Source organism: Crocodylus siamensis, chromosome 1, assembly GCF_052110815.1.
Source record: "Crocodylus siamensis isolate JL-2025a chromosome 1, ASM5211081v1, whole genome shotgun sequence".
Classification (NCBI taxonomy): domain Eukaryota; kingdom Metazoa; phylum Chordata; order Crocodylia; family Crocodylidae; genus Crocodylus; species Crocodylus siamensis.
The window spans coordinates 296,264,906-296,282,199 of NC_143395.1; the positions used below are offsets into that span (position 1 = coordinate 296,264,906).

The following is a 17,294-nucleotide window of genomic DNA, read 5'->3' on the forward strand; positions in this document are numbered from 1 at the left end:
GCTAAGAATTCTTATTGTGACCTGCTATGCAAAGCATAACAATAGCAGCTTCTGCCCTGCAGGCAGCTACCAAGAAACATAATCCTTACTTAAGTGATAGCTTATTACTGGTGCTGGAATTCCTATTAAGTGCAGAATACCATTACTCTTGTATTTAAGGTTTGATGCTGCACCACTGAGGAAAATGGAAATAGGATCTGGACACAAGTGCTTTTCCTTTACTGATATTTAAAGTTTGTCCACTTAGAGCAGTACTTCTCAACTCTTTTCTCAGCATGACCCCATTTATGGTCCCATTTCTTCAGCATGATCCCTCCCAACCCACAGCTCCCCACCCACAAAACCCCATCTGCTGATGTTGCAACCCCATTTGGGTTCATGACCCACAGTTTGGGAATCTGACTTAGAGCAAACAGTTCTTAGGCTTTACAGTTCTCTAGGTCAATGTGTACAGTAAAAATTACAAAAAATACTGAGGTAAAAAACACAACGTTCTGTGGCTAACTGTCAATATTTCCAACAAAAATTTAACTCCCTTCAAATGCAAGAACATAGTTGTATGACAGCTTTTATGCCTTTATGTAAATGTAAATTAAAGTACATATATTAAAAATAAATGTAGTTCTTTAGCTAATTTCAAAATACCTCTGTTATTTAAGCACGATAAAATGTAAGCACACAATATCTTTTGTGGAAACAAAGGCCTCTAGAATTAATTTCTTATTTCCATTTCTAGCTGAAAGTAGCATCTGTATTAAAAACACGAGCTGCATACCTTTTTTTGAAGTGCATATCTCAGACAAAGGAGGAAATACTGAATTGATTTATGGTAACAAGGGGGAAAATACCAAATAGTCTTAATCTTGCTAAAAGACTAAACATGATCTCTCAACACATTTAAAGGAGGAAACTTGGTATACAATTAAACTAATAACAGTGACAGTACACATTTAGGTTAAATCTAGCCAACATCTCACCTAAAAATAAATTTTATAAAGGCTGGAAATGCAAGTTACATGATAAGGGAAGAAGAACGGGGGTTGTTTTTTTTAATTGGTCCACAGTTAAGCTATCTGTCTTAAATTTTGCCAAGCCACCTTCATGAGGGGAGGAAAAAAATCTAAGTATTTAATAAACGTAATTGAAAATAAAAACTAGATATGCTTTAGGTCCCCTGGAGGAACACAAAACCTGTAGTAGTTTTCCAGAAATGTCCCTTTCTAATCCAAGGGGTGCTGATTGCTTTACTTGCACATAAGCAGTTTTCAGTTGTACTTATCAGTTCATAAAAAGCTAGTATTTTAAGAAAAATGGTGCTTGGCCTCAAATATGAGAATTTAGAATCAATCAGAAAATAAAGGTTTCTGGAAATGCTAGCTGTTGCAAACAAGTCAACTTTTGCTGGGCAATAGCCACTTCAGTTGTGGCTAATACAATTTTATTAGAAAGTTAAATAAGGCTACTGCAGGTTTTATTGCCCTACTTAGGGGTAATTAAGGCTGAATTAAAGTTCGTTTACAATTAAATGTAGAAAAAAATCCTAGTGATGTAAGAAGCTCTACTCACTCTAAGACATTGGAATCACAGAAAAGTAGGCTGGAAGGGACCTCACAAGGTCATCTAGTCCAGCCGCCTGCTCAAGGCAGAGGCATCCCTGACTAACCCATCCCAGCCAAGTGTCTGTCTGACTTGCTCTTGGAAACTGCCAAGGGTGGAGATTCCACAACTTCTCTGGGTAGCCTGTTCCAATGTCTTACCACCTCCATGGTCAGGAAGTTCCTCCTCTTAATCTGCAACCTAAATTTACCCTGTTGCAGCTTGAGGCAATTGTTCCTAGTCCTGTCCTCCATGGACATAGAGAAAAGGCCATCTCCATCCTTTCTGTAATTGTCCTTAGGGTATCTGAAGACTGTTATCAAGTCTCCCTCCCCTCAGTCTTCTCTTTTTCAGGCTAAATAACCCTAGTTTTTCAAACATGCCTCATAAGTCTTGCTTCCCAGGCCCCTATTCATTTTTCTTGCTCTGCTTTGGACTCTTTCCAAACTGTCCACATCCTTTTTGAAGCATGGGGTCCAGAACTGGACACTACTCCAGGTGAGGCCTCACCACTGCTAAATGTTTAATTGTGTTTAATACAATAATTTGTAGTATACCTAAAGTGTCTATTAACTACATCACTGGGGGCTGCAGTACACAAACTGACTAGTGTCCAGCAATATTTAAGCATTCATTTATGATAACTAAGGAAGGCTACAGACACTTCATATTTACTACATAGTAAACCAATTTTACTAAACAATAAAAGTGGAGCCGATGTATGATGCACAGCCCCACTCTAGCAAATCAAAACTGTATACTAAAGACATTTCCTACATGATCAAGTTACAAAATTACAACATGCGGCTAGTGGGAATGCGTCTTGCTCCCACAGTCAGTTTCATACAGGGGTAATTATTTGCTCAATGTGAAACAGTTCCCGTTACCTTGTGCCCAAGCACTGCAACAGCACCTACTGTAAGCAGTGAGCTTCAGACGGCTGGGTGTATGTCCTCTCCTTTTTATGGAGTAAAATCCATACATATACACTCTAGTAATCTTTTTGAGTAAAATCCGTATATATACACTGTAATAATCCTGTGGTGTGCCTCCAGCCTCACTCTCCAGAAAGGATATCCAACCACTTTGGCCACATTTGGCAATACTGAATTTTGGAAAGCTTAAGAGTCTAAGGTGGTGGACAGACATTACATTTGAAGCACTGCAGCATGCTGATGACGTGCTACAAAAAACACTACTGGTGCAGACAGATATGCAGAGCCCCCTGACTGAAGCAGTACAGAGTTGCCTTTAAGGCATTCAGTAGCATGTATGGAGGGGTGGGGGATGGACATGACATGAAGGATTGCTCAACCCTGTTAATCTGCTTCCATGCTGCTCTCCACCAGGGGCGGGGAGCATGTCTACAAGCATGGTGCATCTTTGGGAGTCTCCCTCATGCAGTGGGGAATGGACAGGTTGTCAGTGATTGGGGGACCACAATGGTCTCCCAGGGCTGCCACCCCACTGGGAAAGAAGACCAGAGCACTCAGGGACTACATGCTACTCTCTGTCTCTCCCCACCTTGGAAGGGAGAGGAAGGAAGGGGCAAGGAAAGAGTGGAGCACTGTGGGATGCTGGGGAACCAAGAGACCCCTCTGTGGCGCTACAGTGCACTGTACCAACATTATATGTAGTGCTACTGACAAGTTCGTCTTTTATCCAAGAACATGTTCTTGGTGTTTTTGCCATTTCTGTCGCATTGCAGAGGATGTGCACATTGGTCCTCTCAACTTCTGTAGCACTACAAAAGGATTTGTAGCACTACATATAACATCTGTCCACAGCCTAAAATAATGGTCTGAAGATGATTTATTTTCTTTATACATAAGTCTAAACTTTCTCCATCCACACCCTCTACTGACTGGAAGAACATATCCTGAGGATGTCAAGCGAACTGTGCCTAACTATATCAGGTCTGAAATAGACTTTGATTCTATAAAACCTATCCTTCCAGAAAGGGATACAAGAATTAATTTGTGCTGCTGGGGCACATTTGTTTATCAAGAGCATAACCTCAAGAATTTTTTTAATATGACAGCAGCCTGGGGTGTTTCTGGCTTCTGCTACTAAGAAGCAACAAAATAATATGCATTAATCTTAAAAAAAAAAAAAAGCCCAGCATAATTTGGAAGTAATTGTCAATTTTCAGATAAATGCTATTGTGTGTTAGAAAAAAGAGAGTAAAGCTAGCAAAACAATACTGACAACACAAAAGTATCATGATCAGTTTTGGGTACACTTCTTTACATTTAGAAATATCATTAGGAATTTATCTTACATGTTTAACATTCAGACCAGCTAGACGATGAATAAGCTATTATAAAAGAGTACTCTCAGAAAGGTACCTAACAGTGGTACCAAAATACTCGATAATAAATCATTTTTACAATATGGAACAATAAAACTACCATTTTTGGCAACAAAAAGTGCATCACATGTTCACAAATACAAACATCTGACTAAAAGTTGTAATATAAAAGTTAATAAATAGCTATATATTAAAGTGCCTGCATTTTTGCAGACACAGTTGGGAAAATAAGCTCAAATAGATTCTTAGATCTTTGCTTAGATTTAGATTCACCAACCCTGTTCAATAGTATTGTATGTTAACTGTCCTAGAGCAGCACAGAGGGCTAGATCCACAAGCAAATGGAGATGCCCAGCGACCACCAGAAGTGCGTTGCTTGACCTTTAGGCATAAATGAACTCTTCAAAACTCATGTTCAGTTCTTGCCTAATCTTGGACATGCCCAAAATCTCTAGGTACCAAAGAGTCTGCCAGTGGGTACACACAAAACTGCTCAACTCCTGAAATTGTTTAGCTTCTTAATGTCTTAAGCCCCAACAGGATTCGCAAACAAGGGCAGGGAGAGGGAAAAGTGAGACTTATACAACAGCCTGGTGCTTAAGGCACTCATCTGCAATGTGGGGGTTGGGTTCAAGCCCCTGCTCCAGTGTATGCTTAATTCAGACTCAAAGAGAAGAAATTCAATTTAAAAAAAAAAGAAAAACTAATCCAGTAGTCTGGCACTTCCCTTGGAACATGGGGTCCTGGAATAAAATTTCAGTATGAAGCACACTGGAAACTAGAAAACAGGCATCCTATCCTACTCACTGGACTATTGGCTTACTGAGGTCTCTTTCACTTTCCATTCCTCCCAAAAACAACGCTCCTTTTGGTTCAGGCACTAACTGAATCTGCAGGAGGCAGATCACAATCCTGAGCAGAACTAATCACCTTCCTGTGACTGAAGTAAGGTATCTAATTCCCACTGAGGATGAAGCTCATGCCCCACTCCTCACTTCAGCATTTCATACTACCAGTGTAGTTGGTTTAGCACCATTTGCTGGCTTCTGTGAATCCTGTCCGTAGGTACCCAATGCTCCTTTCAATAGGGAAATAAGAGTTCCAGTCCCTATTGCAGCAGTAGTGTCCTGGCTTGGACGTTCCTAAGCATGTCCTCCCCACCCGTTCTTATACCTGCCCATGCACTCCAAACTCAGAAATACATTGGTGAGGCCAGTCCAGGGTCATCTCTGGAAGCTGCTGTCATGCACAGTGAAGACAGAGGTCTCAAAAGTTGCCATGCAAAGGATAAATAGGAGTGGATTTACAGATCATGTCTGGGAAGTTCCAGCCAGGACATGCTGCTTCTGCAGCACTGACATACCACTGGGGCCTACTTTAGGGTTGTGAATGCCAGTAGGCAGCAGGTCATCTATTAGTTAAGCTTGTACATGCAAGCCCTAGAACGTCTCAGTTCTCCTGTAGATGTAGTAACAACTGCTTCAGCTGTCTGCCTGGGTTACTGGCCAGGTAATCATTGTTCTTTACCTCAAAGTGCAAACAAGTAGGCTACTGATCTAGGGCCAGATTCAATTTCCACTGAAGTCAATGAAGACATTACATTGGACCCCTCTGCGAGAGAAACAAAAATTATAATCAATATAACAATTAGCTAAAGTCAATACTGTACTAAAAGCATTTTTAGGAGGGAACTTAAGCGAGGTTAATATGTCTAATTACTACTTTTTCCTGATAAAAAGGTAATGTAATTCTAATGCAAAGCTGGGGAATGCACTGTTCATTCTAAGAGCTGGACAAAGTTGTTTTTTTTAAAGGATAGCTTGACATTAAAATCGCCTTCTAGAATGTTATGAATTCATTCTAAAAATCACTGCAGATTTAGTACATAATATGAAATATTGGGATACTTCAACATGCTTTTATGTGGTTGCACAGTCAAACACAGCAGCCATCAAGAGAAATGTTCTTCAAAACTCTGTTCAGGCCTTTGAACAATATTTTTCAGATTCCGTGTACAAAACTACTTAACGTAATTTTCTTAACCACGGCAGTGTATTTGAAATATGGCATTAGTTTGTTATGTTTGTATCTCCAAAGCAAAATATAGAAAGATAACTTAAGCAGCTAGATAATCCTTTAAAAAAACCCATATCAATTTAAAATTTTACTGCATAAAAATATGTACTTTTCAAATTATTTTAATAAATTAAATATCCCTAACATTTTTTTTTTATATATATATATATATCTCCCTGATAGTCTATAAAAGAGGGTTTTGTTATAGCAAAATAAATGGAACTCCGAAAGTACCCCCTTCACAAAATGCATTTAACAATAATTACAGTTTTTCATTTTCAAGGAATGTAACAATATGTACAACGTCTCTGTGTTACTATACCATCAAAATAGTACAGGTTAGGAGTAGCACACCCCTAAAGTCATGTTGAAATGGAGGACAATTTAGACTTCATGAATATTAACAGTTTGGAGCATCAGTTTCTGGATGGATCTGACAAGATGGGTTAATTACAATCTTCTCATCTACAGTAGATTTCACAAGAGGTAGAGTTTGAGTGAGAAATCAGAAAGACTTGAATAAGGTGCATGCTTAGTACTTTCAACCTGTGACTTGTTAAAGACGTAGGATTTATTAGGAAAAGTCTGCAATCTCCAAAGAGATGTTGATCAGTTTGTGACCTTTTTAATATGGATCTGAAATACAAAAATTAAAAAAAATATATCACATTTTAAGGAAAACAACTGTAAGTTTTAAGTCTCTACAACAAACCTTAAGCCAGAATTCCTTTCAAATTTGTTGAAAAAACTAAGACAGTTCACATTTAGTATGCTGATTTTGCAAGGACTATAGCATGCAACATCTCACCTCATTCAGAATTGCCCAAACGGCCGAGTTTTGGATTACTGAAAGTCGGAATGCTGAAATTGGGTTTAGACTTGGGTCAACTGTACCTTCTGCTATGCCGCTTTCAAATTTACCTTCAAAATGAACAAAAGCATATCTGAATGAACATTCACTGCACCAAGTGACACACACAATCTGGTTAATAGGAAGGTTTCTAATCAATGCATTTGTTCAATAAATGCATTCACAACAACACCATCACGATCATATCTTAGAACTGATACAAGGAGGTGGGAACCTGTGCTAACCCAAAGCATGAGATTTCCACAGTGTGCTCCCAGGCCTCATCTTCAACTTTGCTTTGACTAACACATCAGGACAAAGTCTCAGCATATGCACTGGGCATAACTGCCACTAATAAAGAGTAAATATGTTTGAATATAGCCATAGGTATTTTACATTTCCAAAAACCAAGCCACTTTTATTCATCTTATTTAGACTTAGCTGTCTAATTTTATGCATCCAAGTTTGAAAACCTTAGCGTAATGTATTCAGGCTGCATTAAAATGATTGAGTTGTTGTTCCTACCTCAGGGAGCTTCAGTTATATTAGGATGCACAAGTACAATGTCACAAAGGCTAGCAGGAAGCCAAAGCTCAAATGAATACGTTTTAACTACAATTCTTTAATAAATGCTTATTGTGGTGGAATGCCGGGCTAGCGGTTCTGGCACCGCTTGGGGAGCCGCGGGCTTTACGGAGCTGTACGAGTGTGCGGCTTGCGAGGTGGGATTGGAGGTAGCTTTATAACCGCCTTCGAGGTTCGCTGAGTTGGCACAAGTAGACGACTTAGAGTAAGTTGTTAGTTTTCTGTAATAAGTCTATAGGATGTCTGTTGGTTCACGGGGTTCCGGAGTAAGCCCTTGCTTTCCACCACTGGAACTAGTTCAATGATAGGTGCGGCTGCCGACTCCTTAAGTCCCAGAACTGGTCAACAGCTCATTGAGATGGGATGTTAGTAGTAGAAGTTATTACGGAGTGGATATAAAGGGAAGTAAAAATTTGTTTTATTCACTCACCTGGCCTCACCCTCTTACGAATAAGAGGGGAGACCGGCTGGAACGAAGTTGCGGTAAATACAAGTACAGAAGCGTAGATATGCTGTCTAAGCTACGAAGAGAGGCGGTCGAGAGGTAGAGTCTCCGATGTTTCTTCAGTTACAGTATGCCGGATACAAAGGGGGCCTGTTGGCCCACAGGGTTCACTAGTAAGCCCTTGCTTTCCACCACTGGAACTAGTCCAATGATAGGTGCGGCTGCCCACTAGTTAGTCCTAGGGCTGCTCAACAGCTCATGAACAGGATGAAAAATAATAAAATTGTAACGCAGTGAATCGCTGTCGATTGTCGGATTTTCGAGGCCTTGGTTTTCGCTGGGATACGCCCAGGCGGGGAGGCCGAGGACCGGCTTACAGGGTGATCAATCCTGAAGGGTTGTCCAGTCATCGTCTCTGCTGTTTCCTGCTTCTTTGCCTCTTTATAGATGCTGGTTGGACTGCCTCTATGACACTAACTATGATATAAGCTAAGCATACAGGGATAGGATAGTTTCTTTTACACAATAGTTACTAGGTAGATTTTCTACATAAGTTTCGTTTCTGCAGGTATGACACTTACAGATAAGAAAAGAAACTTATAAAATGCGCATGTGTAGCTTGATACAAGCGTGGAAAACTACAAAGCTTTCATTTTGATTAACAGCCAAGACTACAAGGTCACATAAATGTGAGAATGCCGCGCGGCAGTTATACAGAAATGAAATAAGATTTTTACATGCCCTCATGCCGTGGGGCAGTAGAACATTTATGTAGTGGTTTCATTTAGAAATGGATTGATAGTGAACGGATCTTTGTCTTCATTGGGAAGTTTGGTGTAGATGAAGCACTTACAGAGTTTATACGATTTTGGATATACTTTGTAATACAAGAATAAACACATACAAAGATAATAATAGGTATGAATAGTAAAAGGACTGCTGAAAGTAGGTTAGATAGCCAAGATGAGATATTAAAGCCTAGCGCATTAAAGACTTGAGAAAGTAAACTGTTGCCAACGCCAGCGATACCGTTGACATGGGTGGCTATTTTGCGAATGCTATCGACTTGTTGTTTGAGTGGAATGGAAACATTGGGAATTGCAAAACATAGATCATTAGATAGGTTGAGGTATTGACATAGGCCACCATGTTGAAGTAATAAGGCATCTAACGCAAGGCGGTTTTGAATAGTCATTTGGGAGGTGGCTTGCAACTGTTGGTTAGAGAGAGAAAGGCTGTCAGCTGTGCGGTTCGCTAATAATTCTTCTTCTTCAGCTAATTGGGCTAGGGCAATACGGTTTTTTGTTATACCGATTCCCCAAATAAATAGTCCTTCGGCGGCCCAACTAAGAGCTGGGCTCAACTAAGAGCTAAGGCAGCCGGGCTGCCTTATTGGAAGTGTGATGCCATGGCAGGCAGCGTTTAACAATATTGCTCGTAACGTAGGATAATAAAATCTGAACCGGGAATCATTTCCGAAGGGACCTGGTTGAGTTAAATTTACAGCTAGAGAATTATTTCATTTTACTAAGGGTGTCAGCTGGATAAGAGGGGATTAAAGTAACTATAGATACAGTAGCTTGACCATGTGGCGTAAGGTCGAGGTGCTATGGTGGAGTAACTAAGTGAGGATTCCATGTCAGTGACTGGTCTGGTTGGGACCAATCGTTACCATTAGGGTGAATTCCCCAGGGGATAGCTGAACAAGCGTATGGGGTTTCATTAAAAAAGCATTTCGTTTCAGTGGGTTCAGAGGATAGGCTAGCAAGAGTAAAATTTTGTGGCCAAGAGTAGTTAATAGAACCAAAAGTTTCACTTAAGAATACATCTATGGAAGTTTTTGGGCCTAGTGAGACTTGGGAGAACCAATCGGATAGATTAAAAGGTTTAGGGTAAAGAGTGAGGACTGGGTCTTGAACAGATATGGGAATTTTTAAACAGGCGGTTAATCCCTGTCCTTTTTCTTCTTCTCCAGTTGCATTGGCCCATAGGGATAAAAGTTGAAGTACAGTGTTAGGTGAAGAAAAGGGGGTAAGGACAGGTATGGTAACTAGGAAAAGGATAATGAAGTGGTAACGATAGATATAGCATGACGGGTGTCAGCTCGTAGTTGTGGTTCGTTGTAGGTGTTCTTTAGGTGGTAGATGGTTTAGTGGAGTGGTCGTGATGGTTACACGTGGGGATAGTGCTGGTAGAATGATGAACAGGCTCGCCGATGTATCACATCGCCAGAGAATACGGCTACTTTTTCTGACAGGTTGACCTTGTGGATTCGAGGCACGTATACAAGGTGGGCGATGTGGTTTTCCCGAACGGCTGTCCCATGTAACACACCTGTAGAGGAAATGAGATAATTAAAAAAAAATAAAGGTTGTATGTAGTAAAATGGCTAGTTTTTTGTCTCAGGGCAATGACTCAGCCAATTGTGATGGGCTAGTAATGTCTTGTTGGGTACGTCGATTTCAGCTTGGTAGGTGTTTGGATATATGTTTCTGCAGATCGTATTATTCCTTGGTATAGCAGCTGTTTCTTTTCAGTAGGACCTGGTATGGCTACCCAGATGAGTTCTTCCAGCTGGAATCGGGGCTTCCACGGTTCTGGTGTTTTTTGCTTTCTGTCAGTCTATAATGACTTGTCTTCATTTAGTTGGATTAGAATTTGTGGTAGACGGCTTGTCCAACTTAAATACGTGCCGTTTCCTGTTAGACGGAGCTTTTCTTTGAGGATTCCTATGGAGCGTTCAACGACACCATTTGACTGTGGGTGATACGGGATGTGGGTGTGCCAGGTGATGTTGTAAGTACTGCAAAAGGTTGCTCGGGCTTTTGACATGAAGGGTGGTCCTCCGTTGGATTGGATTTCGTTTGGTACTTGCCAGAGGCTCATGGCCTGGAGCAGCACAGAGCAGACGGTTTTGGCGGTAGTCTTTGTAAGAGGAATGCATTGTAGTTGTCTGGTGCCTAGATCGACTAGGACTAACACCTTGGCCTGACGTTTGACTCCAGGGAGTGGTCCCATGAGGTCGACTTGCCACGTCTTTCATGGGGGAAAGTACTTTGGGTCAAATGCTTGTTTGGCTGATGCGGTTGGCGTAGCTTTGACTTTGTTACATATATAACAGGTTTGACTCCGTGTTTTCCAATCTTGAAGTGTGATGGTGAACGGTGGTGTCTCGGCGGTTATTTGCTTCCATTTGACATGGGCCTTGTTGGGACTGGGGTGGCTCCAGAACTTATGTAGCCATTGTACTAAGTGTTGGTTATTGACATCTGTCTTAGTGAGGATGGCTGCTGCAACTTGTTGTGGTCGGTTTGTTGTTTTCTTGATGGCTTCTGCACACTTCTCTGGGTCTTGTAGCACACCGTTGATGTGGGCATGGACTGGGTTGGTATCTGGTTGGTGAGAGCAGGTGTATTGTAGCAGAGGTATGGTTTTAAACTGAGGCAATATAGCGAAGATTGCATTTCAAAGAGGTTGGTTTTCTGTGGCTTGTGCCTGTCCGGTTAATATTTTGTAGATATATTGAGAGTCAATAGCTATTACAGGGACAGGTTCACAGACATTATGGGCATCTAAGCAGTGTTGGAGGGCTCCTTTGAATGCAAGGAGTTCTTCGAGTTGTGCATTTGGAGGTGGGGCTGCAGGCTCTACTTCAATGTATTGGCACGGGTTACAGAAGAATCCATGTGCTCCACCATGGGCTGTACTTCCGTCTGATGCTATCCAGGCAGGTAGAATAGTGCCGTACATTAGCGAAGGGTTTTGATGATGAAGGGAAGGCGTTGAACTTGCTGGCACCTCTTTCATCTTCCAATGGTGGAAGTGAAAATGAAAGACTTGTACTAATTCTTGCCAGGTGGTACCTAGGCCATGAAAGGTTGGGTCTGGTCGGTCAGGAGTGAGAAGTGGAAGTAGTGTGACGCCTGATCTAATAAGAGTTCCAGTAGTTGTAGAAATGTTGGGATAGGCGGTTGTGGCGAGTTGGGATGCTAATAAAACAGTTCCCGTGACTCCATATCGATATTGAGATGGTTGCAGAGCCTTGTAGGTTGAAAATACTAATTTGTTGGTGCTGGTAGTGCCAGTTGCCAAGAGTATTTGACTCGTATGCCCAAGGGTAATGGTTATGGGCTCGCTGGGGCTAGTACTGTGGAGGACTGTAGTCGAAGTGGCTTTTAAAAGTTCTTGTAACTTATCATAGTCATAGATGGGGTCCCATATATTTCGGGTGCTGGCTTTTGTACGTAGCTGCTGATGTAAGCATGCAATGACTTCTAGATGACTTGTTGGGACATGAGCTCTGTGCCAGTTTAGCTGGCCTAGAAGTTGTTGGATTTCTCTTTTTGTTGGGATGGCACCCTTGACCCAGGGGATAGTTGGAGTTGTGTGCATCGTCGCCTTGTGAGTTTCATGATCGAATACTTCACCAAGGAAGGAAATATGTGGCTTTGCAGTGAGTTGAGATTTTTGCATGTTTACAGTCCATCCGTGGGCTTGCAAGTGATGTATTAGTTTTTCTGTAGTTTGGGTTACTGCTTCTGGAGTCCTGCCCATGATGGCGATGTCGTCTACATAACTCTAGATTTGGACGTCACCAGGTGTAGTGAAGGCCTCAAGGGTGCTGTTGATGGCTGCTGTGGCTACCGCTGGTGCATTGCAGTATCCTTGGGGGCAGACATTCCATTTGAACATTTGTCCATTTACACACATGTTGAGTATTCCAATGTCATCAATGATGGGGATGGAAAAGAACATGTTTTTGAGATGTAGAGTACTTCTAAACCAGGGAGTCGCCTGATAGGCTATCATCTCGCTTAGAGTCTGTGGTAGTGTCTTGGGGCTAGGCTGCGATAGAGGATCTACTTGCTTGTTGGCGCAGCGGTAGTCGACTATGAGTCGGACTTGATTAGGGTCTCTGGGTTTCGCAATACCCCATGCGGGCGACAAAAACTTAGCATGTGAAATTTTAGAAATGCGGCCTGCTGCTTGTAATTCACTGAGAAGTTTTTGAAGCGAGTTTTGGAGATGCGGTTTCATAGGGATAGGTGTGTAACGCCACGACAGGTGATTGCTGATCTTCGGCTTGTGAGGCGCGATGCTTGGTGCTTTGCAGGGGCTAATTGGAAATGCTTGTAAGAGCGTGAGTTTGAGGTCGAATTTGAGAATTTTGGGAACACCAAGTAGATTAACATCTTCCATTGTGGCAGTGAACGATTTTCCTGTTAAATGATGTACACAACGGGCTGTGGAGATGTTGGCGGTGGAGTTTAGGCCTTGTACGCGAATTTTGCCGTTGAGTAGAATATGGGGTGTAGACGGTCGAATGACAGAAATTTGTGCACCTGTATCTAGTAAGAACTTGATTTCTTTTGCTTTAGTGGGTGAAGACGGGTCTCTGATAGGTAAGGTGGCATAGGGACGTGGGTCCCGGAATTGCTGAGGGTCGCCACCGAAGCTTACCGCCACGGCAGCTGCAACTCGTTTTTTGGCTTTGGTTGGCGGTTGGGGTCCCATCCAAGCTTGATGGCAAGGGTTAACTGTTCTTCTTCCGAAAGTTTCCGTAGGGTGGCCTTGTCGAGTCCAGATCATCCTAATAAAAATCCAAATCTTGCTTGCTCTAGAGGCGTTTGGGTGGGTGGCCCTTGGGCCTGTAGTGGCTGTTGTGCTTCAGGTGGTGTCCATTGTTTTTGGGTCACAAGGACTTGAGAGTTTGCATTTGTGGGAGGAACTTCGACTGGAAACATTTGACGATCGGACTCCCGATCTGATGGGGATCCAAATTGCCGTTGTAGGCTTAACATGGTACTACATGGTTTTCCTACTGAGGCGAGCATGACGAGGCGTGCTGCTTGTCCGAATACCGTTCCATACACTTGGTATGCTTCTTCTACTCCCCCAAGTGTGACGGGTACTTTGCCGGGATCTAGTAAATGTTTATGTGGCCAGTTTCATCTTCTTTTTCGAGTTTGACTCCATCTATGGGATTCTTCCTTGGATTCCATTGTAAGAATGAGCACCCAACCATTGCATAAACGAGCTGTAGTGCTCGTGGCCTTCTAAGGTTGCTTGCATCTCCTTCATGTGCTCTATAAGCGCAATGTAAAATTCCTCCTGCAGCTAGTGAGGCAGGGGACAACAGGGGTAGTTTATCTTGATCGTCAATTAGAGTTGTGTCGACGCATGTTCCCCCACTCCATGTTGACTGTCGTATTAGGTAGTGCACTTACGCTTTCTGCCCTGTGCTCTAGGACTAAACGGCCAAGCCAAACGATGGGTGTCTCGCCTGATCGTATACTAGTGTCAACATAAAGTTCTCTAAGCTCACTGTGGTTTCGTGTCCGGAAGACGACAACAGTTTTCTCAAATTTTTCAATTGTTTTCTCGTCGTTTTCTCCTTCCCCCTCTTGCTCTTCTGTAGTGATTTTGCGGGTGGTGATGGGTAAAACATTTGGTGGCAGAATTGCTAGCGGCAATGATGGATAAATTGCTGATGGCGGTGTGGTGACGACAGCTGGAGGGTTGGGCTCTGTGGTGGTGACGATAGCTGGAGGGTTGGGCTCCGAATAAAGAGGTGGTTCTTTTTCTTTGCACTCGGTGGGTGTGTATTCCGGAGTGGTTGGGAGGCGGCATGAACGTGGCTCTACCTCCTTTAAGTACTCAGGGCTCTCTTCCGGGTTGGTTAGTATCTCAGATGCCTTTGCTGCTGCTAGTTCTGTGGCATTGCAGCATGCTGTGTGGAGCTGCAACTCTAAGTTTCCTATAGCTCTTACAGCACTTATGAAATGCCGCAACTAAACTTCTACCGCTTTACCGGGTGTAAGTTCAGCTTTACTAAAGGGTCTTTTCTTAGTTCCCCTCTCGGCTTCTAGTTCGCGGCGACAGCGGACTAGACTATCATAGGCTTTTCCGGTTTCAGGTATTTGGTGGGGATTGATTTGGCTGGAGGGGTGTCTTCCTATGGCATTATGAAGGAGCCCCAAGATGGAGGCTTGTTCGTCGCTGGCCGGCGACGCATCTCCTTTAGAAGGAAGAACACCTGCAAGGGCTCCATTTCCCCCTGCATTTACTGGGGAAAACATAACTTTGGGAGCGGCCATTACACACCCCAGGGCAGCAGCAGCTAGCGAGCATGTCCAGATTTTACTTTCTGGCCCGTTCACCCAAATGCGACTGGAGATGTGTGTTTTGGGGTCGCTATTGCCTGCCGCATGGTAGGCAAGATGATTCCAGAGATCATCAGAGGTCTGTGGGGGTGAACGGTGTCCCAGTCGCCATGGACACATGCAGACTAGCATGGCCTGGTCGTCTACTTGGGATCCTGTTCGTGACGCCATGTGGTGGAATGCCGGGCTAGCGGTTCTGGCACTGCTTGGGGAGCCGCGGGCTTTACGGAGCTGTACGAGTGTGCGGCTTGTGGGGTGGGATTGGAGGTAGCTTTATAACCACCTTCAAGATTCGCTGAGCTGGCGCAAGTAGACGACTTACAGTAAGTTATTAGCTTTCTGTAATAAGTCTGTAAGATGTCTGTTGGTTCACGGGGTTCCGGAGTAAGCCCTTGCTTTCCACCACTGGAACTAGTTCAATGATGGGTGCGGCTGCCGACTCCTTAAGTCCCAGAACTGGTCAACAGCTCATTGAGATGGGATGTTAGTAGTAGAAGTTATTACGGAGTAGATATAAAGGGAAGTAAAAATTTGTTTTATTCACTCACCTGGCCTCACCCTCTTACGAATAAGAGGGGAGACCGGCTGGAACGAAGTTGCGGTAAATATAAGTACAGAAGCGTAGATATGCTGTCTAAGCTACGAAGAGAGGCGGTCGAGAGGTAGAGTCTCCGATGTTTCTTCAGTTACAGTATGCCGGATACAAAGGGGGCCTGTTGGCCCACAGGGTTCACTAGTAAGCCCTTGCTTTCCACCACTGGAACTAGTCCAATGATAGGTGCGGCTGCCCACTAGTTAGTCCTAGGGCTGCTCAACAGCTCATGAACAGGATGAAAAATAATAAAATTGTAACGCGGTGAATCACTGTCGATTGTCGGATTTTCGAGGCCTTGGTTTTCGCTGGGATACGCCCAGGCGGGGAGGCTGAGGACCGGCTTACAGGGTGATCAATCCTGAAGGGTTGTCCAGTCATCGTCTCTGCTGTTTCCTGCTTCTTTGCCTCTTTATAGATGTTAGTTGGACTGCCTCTATGACACTAACTATGATATAAGCTAAGCATACAGGGATAGGATAGTTTCTTTTACACAATAGTTACTAGGTAGATTTTCTACATAAGTTTCGTTTCTGCAGGTATGACACTTACAGATAAGAAAAGAAACTTATAAAATGCGCATGTGTAGCTTGATACAAGCGTGGAAAACTACAAAGCTTTCATTTTGATTAACAGCCAAGACTACAAGGTCACATAAATGTGAGAATGCCGCGCGGCAGTTATACAGAAATGAAATAAGATTTTTACACTTATCAGTGTTGATTTCACTATAACCAAAAACAAACCAATACTGATGTACTAAACAAACAGTAAAAAATAGAGCCTACATGATCATGTATCCAAGGCAAATTATCAGGATCATACAAAGGCTTTTTTTTTTTTTTTAATAACATCTTCCTAAAATATTGCAGTAATAAAACAACTCTGTTTATATATATTTAGAAGAATAAACACTGCTGTTGTATAGTATTGAGTTTTACCTATCCTAAAATAGCCGTCCTCTAAGCGTTTGTCTTTGGTTTCTTTGGTTACTACAAAGTCTTCATTCTAAAATAAAAGACAAAAATATAAAATGAGCTCATTTATTTTCCATGTACTTAGTATTTTGCAAGCTAGAACAAAATATGGACGCTTTGTTCAATATTCAAAATGCAACTTTCCTTAAAAACTTTGGATTTGTCTATTTCCATGAGCAAAGAGAAGCTATTAATAGATTTTAAAAAAGACAGAAAAATGAAGAAAAAAAGGTACAACTGCTCTGGAGCTAAACTATATTTGGCTTCAAAATGGGAAACAAGACATACTTGGCAAAAGACCCTCACATAAGTTACTCAAAGGCTGAAATAAAGATACTGCAGATGCTGGTGCCCATAGCATAAAAGATGCACTATAGTAAATCCTGAGTTCAGTACCATAGCTCAACCATGGAGAGAAAGACTTGGAAGCCACTTTCCCACTCACATTTCAGCAAGTGGCTGGCAGGACTTTTCCCCTAGAATGACCAAATGCTAGATAATCTACCTGTAGTATATATATTTTAAAAAATCGTGTACCTGCTGATTTGTGCTTGAGTCCATAAGACTATCAGAGATCACACGCCTACTATAGGTTTTCTTATTTTTTAAGACAGTCGGGGCAGACCATTATTCATCATTACTCCAGTGGGATTGCATATCTGCCTACAAACTATTTCCAAGGCTGAAACAGCTCATTTT

The 17,294-nt window shown here is 42.4% G+C and overlaps 1 protein-coding gene across 2 annotated transcripts in view; it reads right to left on the minus strand.

The window, feature by feature from the left end:
• Window positions 1-217: 217 nt before the first annotated feature.
• MGAT4A (alpha-1,3-mannosyl-glycoprotein 4-beta-N-acetylglucosaminyltransferase A) overlaps window positions 218-17,294 on the minus strand; it is a 167,217-nt gene continuing 150,140 nt past the window's right edge. For both annotated transcript variants that reach the window (XM_090065136.1, XM_090065128.1), the window contains exons 14-16: window positions 16,560-16,626; window positions 6,792-6,904; window positions 218-6,619 (exon numbers count right to left, since the gene is read on the minus strand). In XM_090065136.1, the coding sequence (XP_089921262.1) occupies window positions 6,593-6,619; window positions 6,792-6,904; window positions 16,560-16,626 (207 nt within the window). In that variant the 3' untranslated portion in view covers window positions 218-6,592. The remainder of the gene's footprint in view (window positions 6,620-6,791; window positions 6,905-16,559; window positions 16,627-17,294) is intronic.